Below are 22,827 nucleotides of genomic sequence, written 5' to 3' on the forward strand. Positions count from 1 at the left end.
CAGCTGAACTCAGGGAGCTGAGAGTAAACATACTGGGGCTCTCTGAGACGAGGAGACCTGGCAATGAAGAGATCAGTTGTGGGGGTTATACCCATAGCTGGGCGTTATCGCGATAAGTTATCGCGATACTTTATCGCTGATAACTAAATCGGATTATCGGCCATCCGCTACTTATTTAAATATATATCGGTATCTGCCGATAAACGCTACTTTTTTTCCGCCTCTCAGAAAAAGATAAAAAACGTTGTCTCCTCCCTACTGCGCATGCGTGGCCCGGGCGCCCGGTGTTGTATGAAAAAAACTTCGGGGTATGAAATATCTTCGGTGAAGAGATTTCATACTTAGATCATCAACATTAAAACACTAGGTTATTTTTTGTGTGAGACTCAAAAACCAATATATCAAAGAGAAAAATCATTTAACTTTGCCCAAAAAATAATTATTCACTGCCTCAAATTTGATATTCCATATTCGTTTGTGAGCATGCCATGGTATTGAAGGCACCCGGTGTTGTGTTATTTGGTGTCCCATCGTTAAAGTCTGGCGCTTTTGTTACAAACACTGGTCTTCGTGAGCTGCATGTTCAGACCAGTAAGCGTAGTTGGAATTCACAAAGCTTTTAACACATTAAGAGTTGGTGGAAGGCTGGTTCAGACATAGTACCATTATCTCGCTGTTTCTAGAACGTGACTCTGTACATATAAATACAACTCGTACAGTGTCGTTCTAGAAACAGCGAGAATGGTGGTAGTGGTACCGTATGTCTGATTCAGCCTTCAAGCAACTCTTACTTGCGGTTAAAAAGCTTTGTGAGACTGTACAGGTCTACGCTTGCTGGTCTGAGCATGCGCAGTTCACGAGAGACCAGTGTTTGTAAACGAAAGCGCCAACATTTAATGGTGGAGACGTCAAATAACACAACACCGACTCAGGCGTTTCTAGTATTACCGTCCATAGGTACGTGTCAACGTGTGGTTTTAAGGTTTTGTAAGTTTTCTAAAATACAGATGATGAAAATTTGAATTCATCTATGTTTTTTATTTGAAATATCAATATAGTATCGTTTTCGCCTGTCGGACTTATCGCAGGCTAGTATCGGAATTGTGGATTGATATCGGGTATCGATTATCGGTTATCGCCTTTATTTGTCTCTCCAGTTAACGAATATCGGTTATCACCGATAAGGTTTTCCATTATCAGTTATCGGTTATCGGGAATAAGGTTTTATGTTATCGTGCCCAGCTATGGTTATACCTACTATTGATCAGGCCAGAGCAAGGATGCCAGTCTCAAGTGAGCAGCAATAGCCATTTCTAGCTGACTGCAGTCCTCTGCTGTTGGGTTACTATAGTTGATGAGCGTATGATGTGTATGAGGCTGAAGGACACCTTCGGTTTCATATCTCTTATTGCAGTGTACATTCCTACTGAGATGTGTGAACTGAGAAGAAAGAGAAATTCTTCACCAAACTCGACTCTGTAGTCGACCAGTGCCCCCCGCTGACATACTCATTGTCTTGGGCGACTTCAGTGTAGTTAGTGGCGCAGAGAGAGCTGGCTACGAGTTATTTATTGGTCCTCAGGACTCTGGCACCAGAAACGTAAACAGTTCTCTCCTTCTGAGCTTTGCAAAGTTCAGAAGACTGAAGATTGCTGGTTTCTGGTTTCAGAGACGCGAGACTCGCCGTTGGACTTGGTAAAGCAATGCTGGCGGTGTAGCAAAGAAGGTCGATAATATCCTAGTTAGTACTCGTTGGGGGATTTCCAGAACTGTAGGGTTTTCCGGAGTGTTGAGTTCTTTGTCACCGACCACAGACCTGCTGCAAAACTGAGGATACGCATCAGGTCCAAGAAGATTAAAATGAAACCCTCTGGGGTATCATCTTGAGAAACTGAGGGACCAACCGTGTGCTCAGGAATATGCAGTGCCAGTCTCGAATCGGTTTGATATGCTTGGTACTCTGCAGGACCCTGGAGAGCTGTGAGATACAATGAAACTTAAGACTCTCAAAGCTACCGAAGAGTGAATTGGGGAGTGTCCAAGGTATAGGAGTGGAGTTACCTTGAGGGAGACATTGGTGAATATGAAAGTCGCACAGCCAGGCTGGCTGGGGATTTGGAGCGATACAGGACTTTGTCATGAAGGACTAGAACTCTTTTTAAGGATAAGGAGTGGTATGTCAGAGGACTCGCTGAGGAAATCAAGGGTTGTCAAGATGAAAACGACCTTAAACTTGCCTTCCGAACTCTTAAAGAGCTCCGCTTCAAATCCAGATCACAAACTAGTACAGTCCGAACGGCTGATGGGCAAATAGTATTAGATTATGGTGGGTACCAGGATTGTCGGGCAGAGTACCTTGGACAGCTGTACACGGCATATCCCTCAAACGGACAGCTCCCTCTGGCTGGGTTGCAAATGGGGGCTGCTGATCCATTAATAGACGAAACTCCACCCCTACTGCGGAGATGAGATAGGCTGTGAGAAAGTTGAAGAGTGGTAAGGCAGCTGTGGTCTGTAATATCAGAGAGGAGATGGTGAAAGCCGGGGGTGAAGCCATGATCCATGGGTTGAATGCGATGCCATCTGCCGTGTGGCAGTCCGGTGCCATTCCTTTTGATTGGAAAAGGGGATTGGTTGTTCCTATCTGGAAATGGAAAGGAGACCGACAAGACTGCAACAATTACCGTGCTATTACACTGCTCAGTGGCCGTGCAAAGTGCTAGTTCATCTGTTGCTGATGCGAATTATTATTATTATTATTATTATTATTATTATTATTATTATTATTATTATTATTATTATTATTATTATTATTATTATAATAATTACTATTATCATTATGATTATTATTATTATTATTATCATTACTATGATCAATGTTATTGGTGGTTACCCAACACTGAAATCGAAAAAACACAATAGTCCTTGCAGGAATCCCACGGAGTCCCGGGAGATCCCAAAGTGCCTCGCGATGCACTGACTCAAACACCTTTTTGAGATCGACATAGGCTGCAAGCATCCCCTGTCGAAACTCAAGTCGGCTCTCCACCAGTACGCGAAGCGCCAGGATACGCTCAGTTGTCGGCTTACTAGGCGTGAACCCAGACTGTTCAGGTTTCTGCAGCTTCAACATCTGGTTGCGAATTCGCATCAGTAATAGGTGGGCAAACACTTTGCCTGTCGCCCTGAGCAGTGTAATACCACGGTAGTTGTTGCAGTCCTGACGGTCTCCTTTCCCTTTCCAGATAGGGACGACCAACCCCCTCTTCCAGTCGGTAGGAATGGTACCAGACTGCCATATCATAGTTAAGACCACATTCAACCCGCGGACCATGGCCTCACCTTCAGCTTTGAGCAGCTTCGCACTAACATTAGACACCAGATGCTTCTCCACCCCTCAACTTTGCCACAGCCTTTCTGACCTCTTCAGGAGAGGGTGGGCTTTCGTCGATGTGTGGATCAGCATCCGCCACCTGCAACATAGCAACTGGAAGTAACCCAGCCGTGCACAACTGCTCAAAGTACTCAGCCTAACGGGCCCTTTGCCCATCTATGTCCGACACGAGGAAGCCATCAGCTGTTCGGATAGCGCTCACCTGAGAGGGAGGTTCGGAGCGGAGCTTCTTCAGGGCTCGGTAAGCAGGTCGGAGATCATTCGCATTTAAATGGCCCTTGACTTCCTCAACGAGACCCTTGACATACCTCTACTTGTGTCTCCTCAGGAGAGCTCTAGTACTAAGCGACAAAACCTTATTTTGGTCCCGATGCACAACAAATCTGACAGCGTGATTCTCCTCAATATTCTCCAGCATCTCCGCCGAGGCAAATCCATTCCTAGATCTTGCGCTCTCCAATGCAGTCCTTGGCAGCTCGAAGAATCTCGCGTTTGAAGGTAACTCACAATTCTACAGGGTTCTCAAGGGTGCCGAGCACATTGAACCGATATGAAAGTGTCAATGCATACTCTCGAGCACATGCCAGGTCTTTCAGACTCTCGAGATGGAACACGGTATTGTTGCATCTCGAGATTTTTCTTGACCTGACATGAATCTTGAGTGTTGCAACAGCAGTTCCAAAGAACTCAGCACTCCGGAAAACCCTTCAGTTTTGAGAGATCCTCCAACGAGTACTTAGGAGGATGTGGTCAGTCTCGTTAGCTACACCTTAGGCACTGCTAAACCAAGTCCATCGGTACACCTCTGGTCCCTTGTACCAAAAACCTACAATTCTCAACCTCCTGGATCTTGGAAATTTCAGGAAGTGAGAGCTGTTGATGTTCCTGGTATACCAGAACCATGGGGACCAACACTGCTCGTAGCCAACCCTTTCAGTGCCAGTAATAGCACAGAACTCGGCCAAGATAATTATCTCATTATAATGAGTGTATCCGGGAGGGGGCTGGCACTGGTCAAATATAGAGTCGAGTTTGGCTCCTTCTCTTCAGTTTCACACATCTCGGTAGGAGCGTACAGCCGTACACTGCAACTAGAGATATGAAACCCAGTGTGTGCTTCAGCCTCACTCGCATAATGTGTTCATCAACAGGAGTAACATCAACAACAAATGGCTGTAGTTAGTTGGATATGCCCATAGCCACCCCCTAACGACGGAAATCATTGCTCATGCCGGAACCAGTAGCAGGTGAAACCCCCTTACTAATCTCGCTACTGCCACACCTTCTCGTCTCAGAGAGTCCCACTATTTCCACCTTCAGCCTTCTGAGCTCATCTGATAGGAAGGGCAGTAGGTGATCCTCCGAGATCCGTTCCAGGAGCTCACACGCAGAACCCTCCGAACGTTAACCCCGGGGCTGGTTCTGCGGGCGGGCGCCGCTTCTGCACCACCCCAACCACCCGCAAAACAATAAGAGGGGCTATGGGCCCCTTCCTCCTTTGAGGTGAAAGGGTCCCATAGACTTTGCCCTGCACTCGTCACTGAGGGCAGGCTCCCGGGATGCGGATGTATCGTGGAAGTCTGCCGCACGGTCGGGCCCCCCAGCAAGACCGGATCGGGATCGAGGCTCGCGCCACGACCACGACCTCTTCTTCATACTTTGTTTTTGACTCATTAGTTGTTTTTATAGGGGGAGGGGGTGCAAACCCCTACCCCAAGCCAGCCCAGATCGAGGGCTGGACTGACTGTTGAACCCCTGGGAGCATTTATCCCCCGGTTACCCAAACAGCAGTCAATATAAATATAATTCACCTGGGGCGGAATCCGCAAACATACTCACTAACTACGAACTAACATAACTACGCACTGTTGATTTAGCGACCGACGTAAGCGTCAGATTCACGAAGCAAACCTTAGATGGTAGTTAGAGGTGCACTAAGTCAGCGAGGCCGCTGATTGGTTGATGACGTCATTGGCCTTGCAGCGAATCGCAAGCACGTTTACAGAACCGCCAGCCAATCCTAGGGAGCCCCCTCCAGCTGCTGGTTCAAGAAACCCATTCTCTTTTCCCATTTTTTCTTCCTTTTAAGGCAAACTGTACTAAATCGTAATCTACGAATTCATTTATTTCATTATTTGCTGCACAGTTACGTCAAGGTAATTTTGCCGTTCGATGTCTTGTTACCTACGAACATGCTTAAGATGAAGAAAAAGAAGATGCGGAGGAGATTGAGGCAGGAAGAAAGCAAGTAGAAATATGGGAGATATCGAGTCAGACAGGAACGAAGGACGTAAGGAGGGAACGAGGGAAAATTAAGACTGTCTTGCCATATCTGCAGCCCAACTCATGGGCTAGCTGTCACCCGACAAAGGTCCATGGTCCCTCCACGGAGGGACAAATCTAGAGATGGATGGATGAATGGATGAGGAGGTAGGAAGATGAAGGAGGAGGGAGGTCTGGCAATCCCCCGGCCGGGCGTCGGTGTTGCCATACCGCCCAGACTTATCATATACCTCTCAAAGGGTGTATATCTCATCATTTTATAAAGAAATGGGCTTCCTCTACTCGCAAAGTTACATTTCAAGTTGAAAAACGCGATTTATAAGCATTTATACGTAAATATGATAATATTGTTAGCGTTTACTACACCCCCGAGGCAGTAGTTATTTAACAACAAATTTAGCGTCACACAGAGCGCGGTAAAGCTTTGTAAATCCGAGCGCTAACCCGTGATGTCATCGATTAGTTGGTAGTTATTACCGCGCGAGCTTTGTGAATCTCAATGTTCACAAAACTACGCACTAAGGGCCTAAAACTACGAACTAAGCCTTTGTGAATTCGGGCCCTGCACCACTAACGGGCTGGCGTCGTCCAAGAAACTCCTTAAGAGAGCCTACGTTTAATCGAGAAGTTTAGCTATAGAGGCAGATGTAGCAGCTGTAGAACAATCAGGAGTAACAAGACATGTGAAATCTGAAGATTTATTATTTTATTATTTTGATTACTTACCAAAAGTTTGGAAAACTTAAAATAGGCAATATTTTTACTTTCTATTAATGGAAGAGTTTTTGCGGAGTCTGAGATTAGATTTAACTCGATTTCGGGGAGAAGTGTAAAGATCGTAATTAGCAGGCATTCAAAGGCTAAGGTACTACGTGTTGTGAGCTGCCTCTGTATCAATGATAGCACGAAAAGAGTGTAATTGAACAAGAGCTTTTTGGCATGAGGAGTAAATAAAGGGCGTGGAATGTGTGCCTCTTTTCCAGAGACAATTACCTCCATAATTCGCTGGGTACACACAGAGAGGTCTTTGACCTCGAGGCAGTAATCAGACCTCTAGCCTCGAGGCTCCACGCTACAAACTGAAGGATTGGTGGTTACGACTAGGTCTAGAGTGTTAGGAGTGTCTCTAAGGAGGTCAGGGATTAGTATGGGGTGCTGTACCAACTGCTCTAGATTATTAACAAGAGCAAATATGTAGGCTTATGTAGCAGTGGTCAACGAACGAGAATGAAAGGCAAAGCTGATGGTGAACACTGAAATCTCTTAAGACAGAGGTTTCAGCGAATGGAGAGTGAATAAGCTGTGTTCCGCTTTGGAATTCATAGTTAAAGAATTTTACATAGTTGGTTGGTTGGTTAGTTACAAAGTAAATAGATACTGCAATGTAGTTGTAGTTGTGGGTATGTCTGTGTAAATGTAGTAACTGTAGTCTGTGTTTTTTTGTGTGGTTAGGTCCCTGTGTGCAGATGCATATGCATCAATATGTATGTAAGTGTAGCCAGACATGTTTAGTATAGCTTTTTCGCACGATGGAGCTATTCATGTAGTTGCCTGTGTGTCCTGATGAAGCTGCGTCTTGAAAATGTCTGTAGTTGTTGTTATTTATTTGTGTCCGTAGCTGCAGCTATGAATATGTGTGTACAGGTGTGGCTACATCTGTGTGTCTACAAATACGACTAAAACTGTGTTTGTAGGTATTTCTATGTGTCTATAGGTGCGGCTAATATGCAGATGAGGCTGTTAATGTGTGTTTGTAGGTGGTGCTATACTTATGCCTGTAGGTATCTGTGTCTGTGTGTCTAAAGGTGTGGCCAGTGATGGGATTCAGCCGGTTCGCACCGGTTCGCAAGAACCTGTTCTTGGAATTTCTTTAATCCCGAGAACCGGTTGTTACTGTTAGTTTAAATCAGGGGTTCTCAATTTTCCCCCATGAACACCTTTTACTTATAACTTATTTTGGTAAACCCCTCATAGAGAGAACCTGTTCTTAAAAAAAAATGAATCCCACCACTGGGTGTGGCTACGTGTGTGTCTGTAGGTGTGGCTGTATCTTTATGTCAGTTGGTGTGTCTGTGCCTGCGTGTCTGTAGCTGTGGCTGGCTATGTATTTGTCTATAAGTGTTGTTGTGTGTGTGTCTCTAGGTGCGGATATGCTTGTGTCTATAGGCGTGGCTGTGTCAGTGACTTAATAGGTGTGGCTATTTCTGTAAATGTTGGAGTAATTCAGCATGGTCTGTCCACGAATCTGTACACGCGGTCGTCAGCCAGTAACCTTCCTGACTGACGAAGAGCTAGCAAGTGACGGATCTCTCCTTTTGGTAAGGCTAGAACCTCACACCCACGCGCACCCGGGAGACGAGACACACTACGGTACACAGTCTACAAGTATGGCTTTTTATCTTTTTGCGGTATAGGAGACAGGCCGAGAGCTCGACATAGAATGCCAAAGTAAAATAAATAAGGTCAGAATAAAATACGCGCATTTTAAACTTTGCCAAATATTAAGACATTCTAGTGGGCACGGAGAGTACTGGGACCCACCCGCTGTAATTATATGTGGCAATCAGAAAATTTTTCGTGATATATGGCAATTCTTCCAGGCCTCAGCTTCAAACAAGGAGAGCGACATAGAGCGTCTGAGTACTGTACCAGTTGGATCATGGGAGTCAATAGGAGAGATTGCTTTTCGCGAGCTTTCCTCCTCCTAGAGAGACGTTTTCTATATCCCGCTTTTTGTCGCTCTCAGACTGTCAGCTATTCATTATGGGCCCTACCCAATTGTTTGATTTGGAGAAGGCCATGATCTTGCCTTTAAATGAGGAGAATGTGCCAGTCAAAGAAATCATGAGATAGATAGATATTATGGACCTGATGAGTGCCTCCTATTGTCCTTATAAACTGTGCTTCCGTGCTGACACCCTGCCTGGTCAAACTCTTTCCCCTCTGACTGTCAACATCTACCTTTCCTTTCTGCTGGAAGGACGCCTTTATACAGCCTGTACCTAAGAAGGGTAACCGTTTCAATCCCTCAAACTACCCTGCTATAGCTTTACTTTCTTGTCTATCTAAAGCTTTTGAATTAATACTTAACCGCAAGTTTCTTGAGCATCTATCCACTTCTGACCTTCCTTCTTATCGCCAGTATGGGTTCGGCAAGGGGTTCTCTACTAGTGATCTTCTTCCTTTCCTAACTGACTCCTGGACATCCTCTCTTAGCCGTTTCGGTGAAACTTTTGCTGTTGCGTTTGACATATCAAAAGCCTTTGATAAGGACTGGCACAAATCTTTGCATTCAAAACTACCCTACTACGGTTTCTATCCTTCTATCTGTACCCTCATCTCCAGTTTCCTCTCTGACCGATTTATCACTGCTGTAGTAGACGGTCACTGTTCTTCCCCTACCAACAGTGGTGTCCCTTACGGCTCTGTCCTATCTCCCACTCTCTTCCTGTTGTTCAATGATGATCTTTTTTTCCAAAACGAACTGACCTATCCACTCTTACGCCGATGACTCTACTCTGCATTACTCAACTTCTTTTGATAGAAGGCCAACTCAACAGGAACTATACGATTCCATGCTTGAGGCTGCATAACGTTTAATCTCAGACCTTACTATCATTTCCGATTGGGGCAAGAAGAACCTGGTGTTTTTCAACGCCTCAAAAACTCAATTTCTTTACCTATTAACTCGACACAATCTTCCAAACACCTATCCCCTATTCTTCGACAACACTCTGCTATCACCTTCTCCTACATTAAACATCCTCGGTCTATCTTTAACTCAAAATCTCAACAGGAAACTCCATATTTCCTCTCCCACTAAATCAGCTTCCTCGAGGTTGGGCGTACTGTATCGTCTCCGCCAGTTCTTCTCCCCCGCACATATGCTGTCCATATACAGGGGCCTTGCCCGCCCTCGTATGGAGTATGCGTCACATGTGTGGGGGGGCTCCACTTACACAGCTCTCTTTAGCAGATTACAGTCAAAGGCTCTTCGTCTCATCAACTCCCCTCCTCTTACCGACAATCATCTACCTCTAAAATTCCGCCACCATGTTGCCTCTCTTTCTATCTTCTATCGATATTTTCATGCAGACTGCTCTTCTGAACTTGCTAATTGCATGCCTCCCCCCTCCTGCGGCCCCACTGCACTAAATTTTCTACTCTACCTCATTCCCATACTGTCAAAACCCCTTATGCAAGAGTTAACCAGCATCTTCACTCTTTCATCCCTTACACTGGTAAACTCTGGAACAGCCTTCCTTCGTCTGCATTTCCTCCTGCCTATGACTTGACATCTTTCAAGAAGAGTGTATCAAGACACCTCTCCACCCGAAATTGACCGCTCTTTTGGCCACTTTTTTTTTTTTTTGTGGGAGCTGGGAGTAGTGGTTTTATTTTTCTACACTCTTTTTGTTGCCCTTGAGCCGTCTTCTTTGTTGTTGCAAAATATCTATATCTATACCTATCTATCTATCTTTTTTTTTCTTAAGTCGTGGGCTATTGCGCCGGTAGGCTTCTTCCCGGTGGATCCTGATGGTCTGCCCAAGGCTTCTTTCCGGTGGGTCCTGATGATCGGCCCAGCCCGTTCTGGCGCAGGCGAGTCTTTATAGTGGCGCCATCTTGCATTGGCTCATGCTGCCCTCCCGGAGCTCATCTTTAATCCTAGAATCTAGAGTCCGGGTTGATAGGTGGTCTTCTGGACAGCATGTGGGTAGTTTTAAGCCATTCGGCAGCGGCTGAAAAATCCCAGTTTGGTGGCACCGGGCGGGGATTGAACTCGCGTCGTCCTGAACGCGGTGCCGTCACGCTATCCATTCAGCCACCGTCTCCCCATGTATATATATATATATACTTATATATATATATATATATATATATATATATATATATATATATATATATATATATATATATATATATATATATATATATATATATATATATATATATATATATATATATATATATATATATATATATATATATATATATATATATATATATACACACACACACACACACACACACACACAGAGAGAGAGAGAGAGAGAGAGAGAGAGAGAGAGAGAGAGAGAGAGAGGCCAGGATCACATTCTCTCTGTATTTAACCTTAATATTTTGTCCGTAGGTGTGGCTGCCGGCGGGTGTGTGGTTGTTGATTGGTCGCTTGGCGTTTTCCATGGAAATGAAAAACGACGCTCCTCCCACTTCCTTATACAGAGTATCGGTGAGACATGGTCGTGAAGGAAAGTAGTGACACAAAGAGCTACTATATAGTGTGCAAGCAAGCTGTATGAAGGCAGGTCATCCAGCCAGTTCGGATTTGAACTCACACGATGACATTGAACAATAATTGCTTCTAGAAATAAACATAGTGCATTAATTAGGAGAATATTCTATAGAACATTGGTGAATGGCAAATATGTATAATTAGCATTGTCTCTATCCGTCAATATTTTGCAGGTAGCTACAAGTTGCCTAAAAAAAAAAAAATGTGATGTCATGCGAGTTCAGTATTTAATCTGTCTGGAGAACCTATCCACAATTCTCTTGGGTGCAGGTTGGTTTTAATTAAGAGTGAGGATTTTGAGGGCTCGGGTTCTGATTCTTGTCCTTTTATTTTCGATAATCTTCCAATAGACTCTTCTTCCTCCTCCTCACCTCTTCATCACCCATATCTTCCTCTTCTTCTCCCGCTGGGGACAACAGATTATACAAGGGTGACTATTACTTTTTTTTTCTTTTCGTGCTCTCTTTTCCTTCTTCCCCCTCCTCCTCTTCCTTCTCTTGCTCCTTCACTAATACTTCTTCTATTAGGCGATTGGTTGTACACGTGATTATTATTCCCTCACTCTTCCTAACATCCTCTTTTTCCTTTTCTTCCCCATTTTTTTGTAATCTTTCACCATTGTCATCACCTAATTTTCTTCTTTCTTCTTTTTCTTATCATTATTATTATTATTATTATTATTATTATTATTATTATTATTATTATTATTATTATTATTATTGCTGTTATTATTATTTTCTTCTACTTTTTCTTCTTCTAGTGTAGGAGCCATCTTTCCATTCTACCAGTTCTCCTATTATTCCAACACCTTCTTCCCCTCTTCTATCTCTTCATTCATCATCATGCTGCCTTCTTTTTCCACAGGGGACAAATGGGTACGAGTTCGAGTACAAAGTGGTGGACTCCAAGGCCGCGTGGGTTCACAGCCGGGATGAGTGGAGCGACGGGCAATCAACCAGAGGATCCTATACCGTGAAACTCCCCGACGGACGGATCCAAAAAGTCACTTTCACAGCTGATGAAAATGGCTATCACCCTATCATCACCTACGAGCATGCTGACGAGGATGGCGATGGAGGAGGAGGTGGAGGAGGAGGGGTTGGAGCTATACCTGACTGGATTGGTGCAAGTCGAGGAAACTGGTATACTGCACCTCATACCCATGGAGTTTCTAGTGATTTAAGAAATATTGGGCATCCTGAGAAAGAATTAAAAGGATCAGGAGAAGGCGTTACCTTTCAGCCTCATTTCCACGACCCCTGGGGACCCAGGCCACTTCCTCACCACCTCTACGGCCCACTACGACTTAATGAACAGGATATTTCGCTCTACGATCTACCTTATCTATATGAGTATCACTACCAACCACCACCGCCTTTACTGCCACCACCTCCGCCGCCATCTCCACGTCGTGAGTCCCACTCTCACCTGTACAAAGCTCCGATGTCGGAAGAATCATCTGAAGAGGGAGGTGATGATTATGGAGTGTCTTTATATTCGAAAATGAAGAGATTTGAACCGAAATCTGCAATTAACATGAGAGAGAAACCTAAAACGTACTTAGCTGACGGAAGAAAAGACCTCGACGAAGCACAATCAATGGACTCTGACGAGCAATCTTACGAAAAGAAAACAAGTGACACTCGGCGGTTAGTAAATAACCACAAAAAAGAAAAAATCAAATATGATTCAGGTGATGAAGTAGAAGAATCGAGTGAACACATGATGGAAAAGTCGGATGGATATGATATGAAAAAAGATTTGGATGACGATAAGATGAAATACGAGCAATCAGAAGAAGTGGAAATGGACAGAAAGATGGAGAAGACAGATACAAGAGAATACGGAAAGTTTCACACCATGAGCGCACAGCATAAGGACATGGACGAGTACTTAAGGAAGATAAAGAGAGTGATAGCGAGGTTTGAGAAGCCCAGACCACCGTCCCACCACCACCACCACGACAACCACCATGCACTTTATCGTCAAGATACAACTAGAATGGTTACTCCGAGAAAGTGGATACCAAAGAAAGCTAGCGTGGCGGATCCCTCTGAACACGATAGTAGTGATTTAGAGGGGAGACCCCGGCAAATTGATGTGAAAATGACGCCGCCTGATAAACCGTTCGACAAACCTAGCAAAATGGATGTGAAAATGACGCCGCCAGATAAACCGTTCTTCAAACCTAGCAAAATGGATGTGAAAATGACGCCCCCAGATAAACCGTTCTTCAAACCTAGCAAAATGGATGTGAAAATGACGCCGCCAGATAAACCGTTCAACACACAGAACAGAATGGAATTTAGAATGACGCCACAGAACAAACCATCCCTTAAACCAGTTGTCAAAGTGCTCCATAACCCTTCCAAAATGAGAGTTACGATGACGCCGCCAGACAAGCCATTTTACATACAAAAGCATCGCCCTCCATCACCACCTCCTTCAACACCACCACCTCCACCTCGTCCACCTCCTCCTCCTACAACCACTCTTATACGTAAACATTCTCTCCAAACGAAGCATCAAAAAGGACTTAGGGATTTTATTTTGAGCACTTCCGCACCGATGTTACATGCTCCTCCCCCTACTACTCCGCGACACATCATCCCCTCCAGTCTTGCCCATCACCGCTCTCGTCTCCTCGCTCACTCCTAACCCTGCCTCACCCTTTTTCTTCTCCCTTTCCTCTGTTTTTCCTTTACTTTCCACGTGAGGCGATGAGAAGTTAATTTGTAGGAATGAATTATATGTAGAATTCTATACATATGTATTGATGTTAGTCATATATTAGTTGATGAATTTAATTTTTTGGCAATATATTTACTGATCAATTCATTCATAGATTTATTTATTTATTTTAAATAATTAACTTATTTATTTCTGCATGTATGTATCTACACTAAGAAGCTTTTATTTATTTATTTATTTATTTATTTCTGCATGTATGTATCTACACCAAGAAGCTTTTATTTATTTATTTATTTATTTATTTATTAGGTGCTGCCTGTAGTGCCGGTAGGCTTTCTCGATGCATACAGAATAACATGTCTTTTTCGCCTTTAGAAAGTGGGCAAAATGCCATTTTATTAAACTATGAACGTCAAGCGAAAACAAAATTAAAAAGATACTCATGATAAATACTCTTTCAATCTATCCTTCATATGCTCTTTCAAGTCTAACAAATAAAATAGGGTGACAAAACTATTACATTATATATATTTAGAACCACTAATACCTTGCCTTCACTGACCTCAATGTTTTCCTGCTGACGTAGTAATATATAATATTGTTTCTGGCGTCAGGAATATACTTGTTGGCTTGTAATTAGTTATGCCACTGTTCAGAAACTATGTATAGCTGAGGCATTCACTGATATATTTTGTGTTTATGTGTGTTATTTAAGCCTTACCGTGGTAGTGCGAGACCATGAAAGTTTACAATCTCTCTCTCTCGTTAGTTAAAGAAGTTTAAAGTTTTCTTTTATAAGTATTTACAGTAATTGTACGTTACGCGAATTAAGGTGATCTAAGTGAATTTTAGTGAAGTCATCACCAATCAAGCACACCACAGAACACACCCTTTTCGTGTCTTGACCCGCGTCTTTCTCTCTTGTCTCGGGCGAATGTGTCGGTTCGGCTGCAGATTTCAGCAGATTCCTCGAACATCCCGTACCGCTATAAACATCCGGACCCCAGGTAGGCATAGTGGCACGTAACCTGCCTATCATACATGCTACCTATCAGTGCCTGACACCATAGGCGGATCCAGGGGGGGGGCCACGGGGCCATGGCCCCCCCCAAACGCTCTGAGAGTATGTTTTGGCCCCCCCCAAAGAAATTCGTTACAGATACTGTCAGCCTCCCTCAATCATATACATATCATGTAGAACTCGATAGTCGATACTGCATCGCTCTACTACATAAAACAAAATCCAATTCTATGGCCTCAATGCACAAGCGAATCGGAATTAAGCGCTGAGAAGGAAGGCCTCTTCGGCCAATCAGCGATTACGGAAAATACCAAGGTTGAGCTTCAGCAAGGACTTCTAAATATAGAATTTACTCAGGGCGTGCGCTGTCGAATCTTTAGCCCATAAACCTCGGGCTAGGGGTCTATTGTCACTCCCAGCGCGCGAGCGATACTGCAAATTTTTGGAAAAATAGGTGTTGTTCACCAATGCCCTGTGTGGTAATTTCAAACGAAAACATAATAGTTTTTACTGCTATCTCATCGCCAATCCTTCCTCCTCTGCTCCTCATGATGAAAGATATTGGAAGTGTCTAGGTTGAACCACGGCAGAGATATGATGTTGGGAAGAGGTACCATTTTCGGCCAAGCCGAGCGCACTTGTTCGTGCGGGTGCTGTTGACCTGGGCCTTGGTCTCCTGCCTCGCCCCGCGCCATCACACAGTACGTAGGCATCCTTTCCTACCAGCTCGATTATTCATATTAGGCTACATATTTCGTATGTTTGACTCTCATAAAAAATACCTTCTTCCGAAAATAAATGTTTTTTTTATTACATGCAGAAAAAAGCTTCCATGAGCACAGTACAATTATGGCATATATACACTCATTAGGCTACATATTACGCAGGTTTGACGCTCATAAAATAACTCTTTACGAAACTGAATGTGTTTTTGCTATTATATGCGAAGAAAATCTTTCATAAACACTGTACAAATATGGAATACATAAACATATTAGGCTACATATTACGCGTGTTTGTAGCTTACATAAAAATAAATCCTTACAAAATTTACATATGGAGGCAAGAAGACGGGGTTGTCAAGATTAAAAAAGGTCAAGGCTGATGAAAGCAATGTTTTTAAATATTACGATGTGATTATTGTGATTCTTATATGTTATATAATAATATATGCTTAATAAAGACCAAAAGTATCCTGGATCTAATTCTTGAGTTATGCCCCTGAAAAGCACAATGCAATCCGATGTGACTTAATTCCATGTGTACAGTCCGTCGTCGATGAACAGTTGGCCCCCCCCAAAACTCAAGGCTGGATCCGCCCTTGCCTGACACCTCCCTTCCCACCGAGCAGAACAAGGAGCAACATACAGCCATGCAGCCACCTTTACAAGTGTTACGGGTAAAAATAATTTAGGGAAGAAACAGTCGCTAAAAACGGCCTTTATTCCGTAGGACCTAATAGATACATACTACCTTGTGGTTCCCTTTTACAATGTGCAATGAAAAAAGAAAGACAAATATTCTTATTTGCTCGGCCTCAAAGAATATAATTTTACTGTAGTTCAGGATTCCTTTTACTGGTTGCAACTCAGTGCTGAGTTACAGAACTCTGCTTACTCCATCCCCACCTATACAAGACATTAAAGAATACCAGAATGAAGAGCCACACCCTGTACGTATTGCTCAAAATTGGTTCATAGCTGGATCCTGAAGGTAAAGCTTAGTATATAAAAAAATTAATTGCATTAGAAAAAAGTGTCAAGGCCATTGCTACACATGCTAAAACATCATTTATTTTCAAATCTATCTCGCTCATCACCGCCTCCGTTTTGTTCCTCTATTTCGTCAACAAGGAGGAACAACAAAAACCTTGAATATTATAAATGTAAAGGCACTTAGCCGGTGTCCCACAGAGTACGGTCGAGCATGATCTTGGCCGGTGCGTGCCGAATTTTCAAAAAGCAAGAGCTCGGCGTACACCGTGATATAGTTCGGTGTGCGGCTGGTGCTCGCACGGTGATTGCCGACACGCGCAAGGTACATGCACAGTAATCCCTCGGTGACAGGCGATGCGAGCACGGTGTCCTAAAAATCGCCCTCTGACAAAGGCCGAAACCACTACGGTCTTGGCCGATCCTCGCACGGCAAAACACGGTACCAGGACGGTACGTGCCCGATACGTGCCCGGCAAATGCTCGGCATCGCATGGTCCACCCGGTAAACACTCCGGTAAAGCAGCACCGCCTATATATTGGGCACCTTGGTCAAAGCACTGATAGCTGAGATAGGGTCTGGGTTGCCAGATCTACTCAGGGACTAAATACCAGATACTTAAATTTTTAATACCAGATTCATTTTTCCAATACCAAACTAATAATATAACATATATATTTTCGTAATTCTTATTTTTACTCGGTGTGATAAGTACGACCAGATTCATAGGAACCTTTCCACTCGACATAGTGATACCTTCACAGTTTAGAGCCGGTAACTGACCGGAGGCGGGAGGTGGAGTGTCGCTGCGTTTTGCGTACTTGTACGAGATGTGTATGTCTCGTTACGAGACTTATACACGTATCGAGACTCTCGTACAAAAAGCGTGTTAACCGGAGGGTATGATCGAGAAGGGGAGGAATAGGGGAGAGACGGCCTGGCGAGGAAATTAAAAAAAGTTGTCGGGGGTCGCTACCTGCATGGCCGTAACTAATGACTATTTATTCGTTGCCTTTTAATACTAATCCTGGTGTCTCTGGTTTGCAGGGTGACGGTGAAAATTGAATGATGCAGCACAGGTAAAAATTCACCCCCAACATTCCGACTAAGATATGAAAATATTAAACTTTTAATTACTATAAAAAAAATAGTTGGTTACTGGAAAGGTTGAACTGTCTATGTAGTTACGTTTTTTTTTTTTTTTTTTTTTTTGTGTGTAAGGGGATGTATAAGTATAAGTATTCCTTACTTTTTTTTATAGTTCAATACCAAATTTCATTCGTTTCATTACCAAATTTAGGTCCAATACCAATCACGGTGCTTCAATGCCAAATGGCAACCCTGGATAGGGTAGCCGGTTTTATATAAGCCTGGGCCAGTGAGTTGCCAGCTACTGCCAGCCAGTACAGCTTTTTACCATGCCGGGCGCATTCTTAGGGCACCGTAATCACACAGTACTCGCACCCAGGGTCCAGAGAATATACTGGGTCTAATCACGGGGCGACCAAAATTCAAACGGACTGCGCATGCAGTGACGTCACTAGGTGCCAGCGAGGGTCCAAGGGGTCCAAGGGTGTGTTGCCCGGCCAGTCTGTGCTTTAATGCATATCTTTGTGAAAAATATATTTTTTCTGTGATAAATAAAGGTTTTCCAACATTAATATTTTATAAACATCATCAAATTAGACATAAAAAAGAGGAAATAAATAAGATATAGTATAAGGAGAGGGAGAAATATTCACATAAAAATCATATAAATACATTGACAGTCGTAACAGAGTAGACTCCTATAATTTTGATCTGTCACCGTTTCTAATGTGCGCCATTCCAATGGCGCTTTTTGGCATTCATAACGCTGTCGTTACAATTATTATATTCATCAAGCCGATCCTCCATCCCGATACTAGGCAACTCAGTCACCTGGTATCTGGCAACTACGAGTGAGGGGGGGCTGCTGCAACTGTTATTTTTTTTTTTTTTTTTACGTCTTGGCCTATTGCGCCGGTAGGCTTCTTCCCGGTGGATCCTGATGGTCGATCCAAGGCTTCTTCCTGGTGGGGCCTGATGGTTGGCCCAACCCGTTCTGGCGCAGGCGAGTGTTTATAGTGGCGCCATCTTGCATTGGCTCATGCTGCCCTCTCAGAGCTCATCTTTAATCCTAGAATCTAGAGTCCGGGTTGATAGGTGGTCTTCTGGACAGCATGTGAGTTGTTTTAAGCCACTCGGCGGCGGCTGAAAAATCTCAGCTTGGTGGCACCGGTCGGAGATGGAACTCGCGTCCTCATGAACGCGGGGCCGTCCTGCTATCCGTTCAGCCACCGATTATAATTACAAAAAGGCATAGAAAAGCAAAGTCAGGGGAAGAAAATAACAGAAAAACACCTTGGTTCAGGGTGAAATGTATAAGTGTGCACTGTGAAGTGACGAAGTGCATGGTGTGAAGTATAGAAATGTTGAGGAGGACATAAGAAGCGCTGGACACACTCGCCCGTACTTGTATGGCTCATCGGCAAAGAATCCAGCAAGCTGTCAGTCTTAATATAATCGAGACGGCAATTGTTCAGGCCGCCCACGGCGTTTAGTAATGCCTCATTGTGTTGTGGCTGGGTGCAACAGTAGCAATTGCTGGATTACTTACATTATTAGTGTATTAATACACTGCTAGAGAGAGAGAGAGAGAGAGAGAGAGAGAGAGAGAGAGAGAGAGAGAGAGAGAGAGAAGCCCGAGAAAGGGGGAGGGGTAAGAGCCATGACACCTCGTGACGTCACAGCCACAGTTGCCCCCGCCTCATCGGCTTCAAGCTGCGCCTGAGCAGACCCTTTCTTTCTCTGGACCCTGCTCGCACCGGCACTTGCCGTGCGCATTCCTAGGGCACCGTACTCACACCGTGCGGACACCGGGGGGAGAAATTATGACCTGGTAAAGGCCGATACGCGTCCGGCGAGAGCCGGTACGTGCACGGTACTTGCCCGGCAGAGACACGGTAATGAACATTGTACGGTGTCGCCACGGTATCTCGTGATCAAAAATTCTGCCGGGCAGCTCTTGGAAAAAGTTATTGTCGACTGCGGCTTTTTTGGCCGCTAGCCGGTGCCTGCCGGCGTGGCAAGATGTGCGCTCGTTGACCGCCGACCAGTGCCGATTTTTCCGTGGGCGCGCCTAAGTAACCCAATTCGGTGTGATTCGGGATGTACCGGGCGTTGGTGGAACAGGGCCTATATTATAAAGCTTTGTATTACATTCTTCAAAATATGGAGAGGAGGAGGAAGAAGGTAAGGAGGAACACAATGAAAGAACAAACAACAGCAGACCTGATGGTCCTTACGAGGCTGTTTGTGACAAGCTACACTAACTATCTAATCAACGGTGGAAGATGAAGGACAGCAAAGTCGAAGGCTCCTCCCGATCCCCCATCTCTCCAGCCAAAGCTGGCAGGAAAGGAAAAAAAACATGCAGCATGGAAAAATGCATGGAAATTATATAGGAAAGAGGAAAGAACTACCATCACTGCTACAACCAACCGGACAATAAAAACGGACAAGGACACCAGTATTCGAAAGAACTTAACGTTATTTCGACACTGAGTAATATCATAGTTGCTGGTTGGATTAAAAATACTTGTCTAATCTATTCTTGGAGGCCGTAACTGCTGTTCTATCAACGACACCACAGGGTAGAGAATTCCAAACATTAACGACTCGATTGAAAAAGAAGTGTTTGGCTTCGTGCGACGAGAATCTTTTACCACTTATTTTGAAATTGTTATTTCTTCTTGTTCTATTTGATCGATCATTTGTAAAGTAATCTTCCTTTAACCATTTTAAACACTTCTATTAGATCGCCTCGCATTCTTCGTTTTCATAGGCTGAATAAATTTACTTCTTTAAGGCTTTGTTCATAAGATAAATTTCTCAATCTAGGAATCATTTTTGTTATTCTCCGTTGAACCCGTTCTAACTGTTCTACGTCTTTTCTGTAATAGGGAGACCAAAATTGTACACAGTACTCTAGATGGGGTCGAACCAACGAATTATAGTTTTAATATTACTTTTTCCGATTTATAATTAAATACTCGTCCGATGAAGCCAACCAATTTGTTTGCGGTTTTAACTACCTCTAAACAATGCTGACTGGGCCTTAAATCGCTAGATATAGTGATTCCAAGATCCTTTTCTTTACTTACTGCAGAAAGTTGTTGGCCATTCATTACGTACTGAACGCGATTGTTATTGTTTCCGATGTGCAACACTTTACATTTGTCAACGTTAAATTTCATTAGCCATTGACTGGCCCAACGTGCAAGTCGATCTAAATTTGATTGTAATGCTTCTTCGTCGAGTGTCGTAGTTACCTTACTAGCGATTTTTTTGTCATCAGCAAATTTTGATATTTTTCAAGTAAGCCCATCATCGATATCATTAACATAAATTAATAAGAGCATGGGGCCAAGCACTGATCATTGAGGTACGCCGCTTCTGACATCGAGCCAGTTAGATGAAACACTGTTTAGAACTACTCTGTTTCCGCTCAGAGAACCAGTCCACAAGCCAATTGTGAATGTTACCCGAGATAACGTGCGCCAATAGTTTACTGAGGAGGGGGAGGAGGAGGAGGTGGATAAGGTGAAGATAGTGGTGGATGAAAAGGAGAAGGTGGAAGAGGAAGAGAAGGAAGAGGAGGAGTAGAAGCAAAACATGGAAACATGAAAGAATAGACAACAATAAACCTGATAGTTGATAACCATGCTATCGTAACATGGTAATGGTCAAAGAGATTTTCACAGGAGTTTTATCATTTTGGCACCAACTCCTACACGACAGCTGCTCCACAGGTGAATGCCTCGGTTTGAGAAACATCCTGTCGATGTATGTGCTGCATCGCCTTTCTTGATTGGGTAGACCTTATTTCAAAAGGTTGTTGTGAAATTCATAAAACTTGGAGTTGTCGACCTTACTAAATTTGTTTAGATTTTTTAAGATCTCTGTCAAATCCCTCCTTAGTCGCTTCTTTTTCATCGTAAAGATATTGAATCGTTTGTCATTCCTCATATACCTGTGCCCTAAACATTTTCGTAGCGCGTCGATGTCCTGTAACTATTAATTGAATCTGCACTGCGTACGCTAGGTGAGGTCTCACCATCACGTTATACAAAGATAACATGACTCCCGGTATCTTGCATTCAGTGTTCTTTGCAATGAACCCGAGCATAGTAATAATATTTTTACAGGCAGACTTCTAATTATGTATGTTTTAGGCCACTACTGAAAATTGCAACACGATCCATTTAATCACATACGCCCTGTATAGAGTCTGTTCGCTCATACTATATGTATGGTTACTATTTCTCTTACATTTCAAACCACTAAAATGGTTACAGGTCTTTTTGTCCCGTGGTAAGGGCTTTACCACATACTTTCGTGTCGTCTACAAACTTCGATATGAAGGATTTTAGTCCTACATCAAAATCATTATTGTAAAGAAAATGGGTCCAATATGTACTCTGCTAGTGACTGCCATTCGGAAGCCTGTTCCTTGAATAAAACTGTTTTCTCCCTCTATACGTTCGAGTGGTATTAATGAAGGGCACTCTGGAAGTCTAGACATAATTAGTCGCTAGGGATATGGTTGTTTCTGTTTTCATTTATAGCGCCGGTAGGCTTTTTTCAGGGGCTTGGTGTTCGGCCCAATCCCGTAATGGCGCAGGCAAGTGTTTATAGTGGCGCAATTTATTCTTGGCTCATGCTGCCACCCCGAAGATCATTCTTGATTCACTTGGACAGATCCTCTAGAGTCCGGGTTGATAGGTGGTCTTCAGGATAGCATGTGGGTAGTCTTAGGTCACTCGGCGGTGGCTGAAAAATCCCAGGTGATAGTGGCGGATTCGAACCCGCATCATTCAGAGCGCAGCGAACATGGGCCCCGAACGCTAACCACTCAGCCACCGCCTCCCCCTAAGTTAGTATATTAAGAGAGGCGCTGGCCAAGTAATCAGCGTGAGGGTGAGGTATCCTGGAGACTCAGATTCAAGTCCAGCTACAAGCAACAGGCTGACAATTTTCAGCCATTGCCGAGTAGCCGAAAACAACCTATATGCTGAACTAACCACCTCTCAACCCTGACTGTTGGGAAACTCTCAAGAGAATCAACTGAAGCTCCAGGGGGTAACATAAGCCAAGCAAAAATGGCACCACTATAAAATACTTCCCTATGCCAATAACGGACTGGGAGTGACTAACTAGCCCCATTATGAAAGTCTGCCAGCACTATAAAAAGTACGTAAAAAAATATGCAGGAATGCTTGTTTCCGAAACCGGGTAGAGTATCGGAAATTAAAATTATCCCCTAGAAACTTGAGAGTTTCCTCTTCTAATATTTTCAATGATCTTGTAAGCCATTGGTGTCAAACATATCAACCTTAAGATGAAAACACT

At 43.7% G+C, this 22,827-nt stretch overlaps 1 protein-coding gene across 1 annotated transcript in view; it reads left to right on the forward strand.

The window, feature by feature from the left end:
- LOC126994192 (uncharacterized) overlaps positions 1–14,100 on the forward strand; it is a 15,168-nt gene extending 1,068 nt beyond the window's left edge. Inside the window, exons 2-3 of the mRNA XM_050853472.1 lie at positions 10,809–10,907; positions 11,835–14,100. Of these exons, the coding sequence (XP_050709429.1) occupies positions 10,809–10,907; positions 11,835–13,628 (1,893 nt within the window). The 3' untranslated portion in view covers positions 13,629–14,100. The remainder of the gene's footprint in view (positions 1–10,808; positions 10,908–11,834) is intronic.
- The last annotated feature ends 8,727 nt before the right edge of the window (positions 14,101–22,827 follow it).

Source organism: Eriocheir sinensis, unplaced genomic scaffold, assembly GCF_024679095.1.
Source record: "Eriocheir sinensis breed Jianghai 21 unplaced genomic scaffold, ASM2467909v1 Scaffold743, whole genome shotgun sequence".
Lineage (NCBI taxonomy): Eukaryota > Metazoa > Arthropoda > Malacostraca > Decapoda > Varunidae > Eriocheir > Eriocheir sinensis.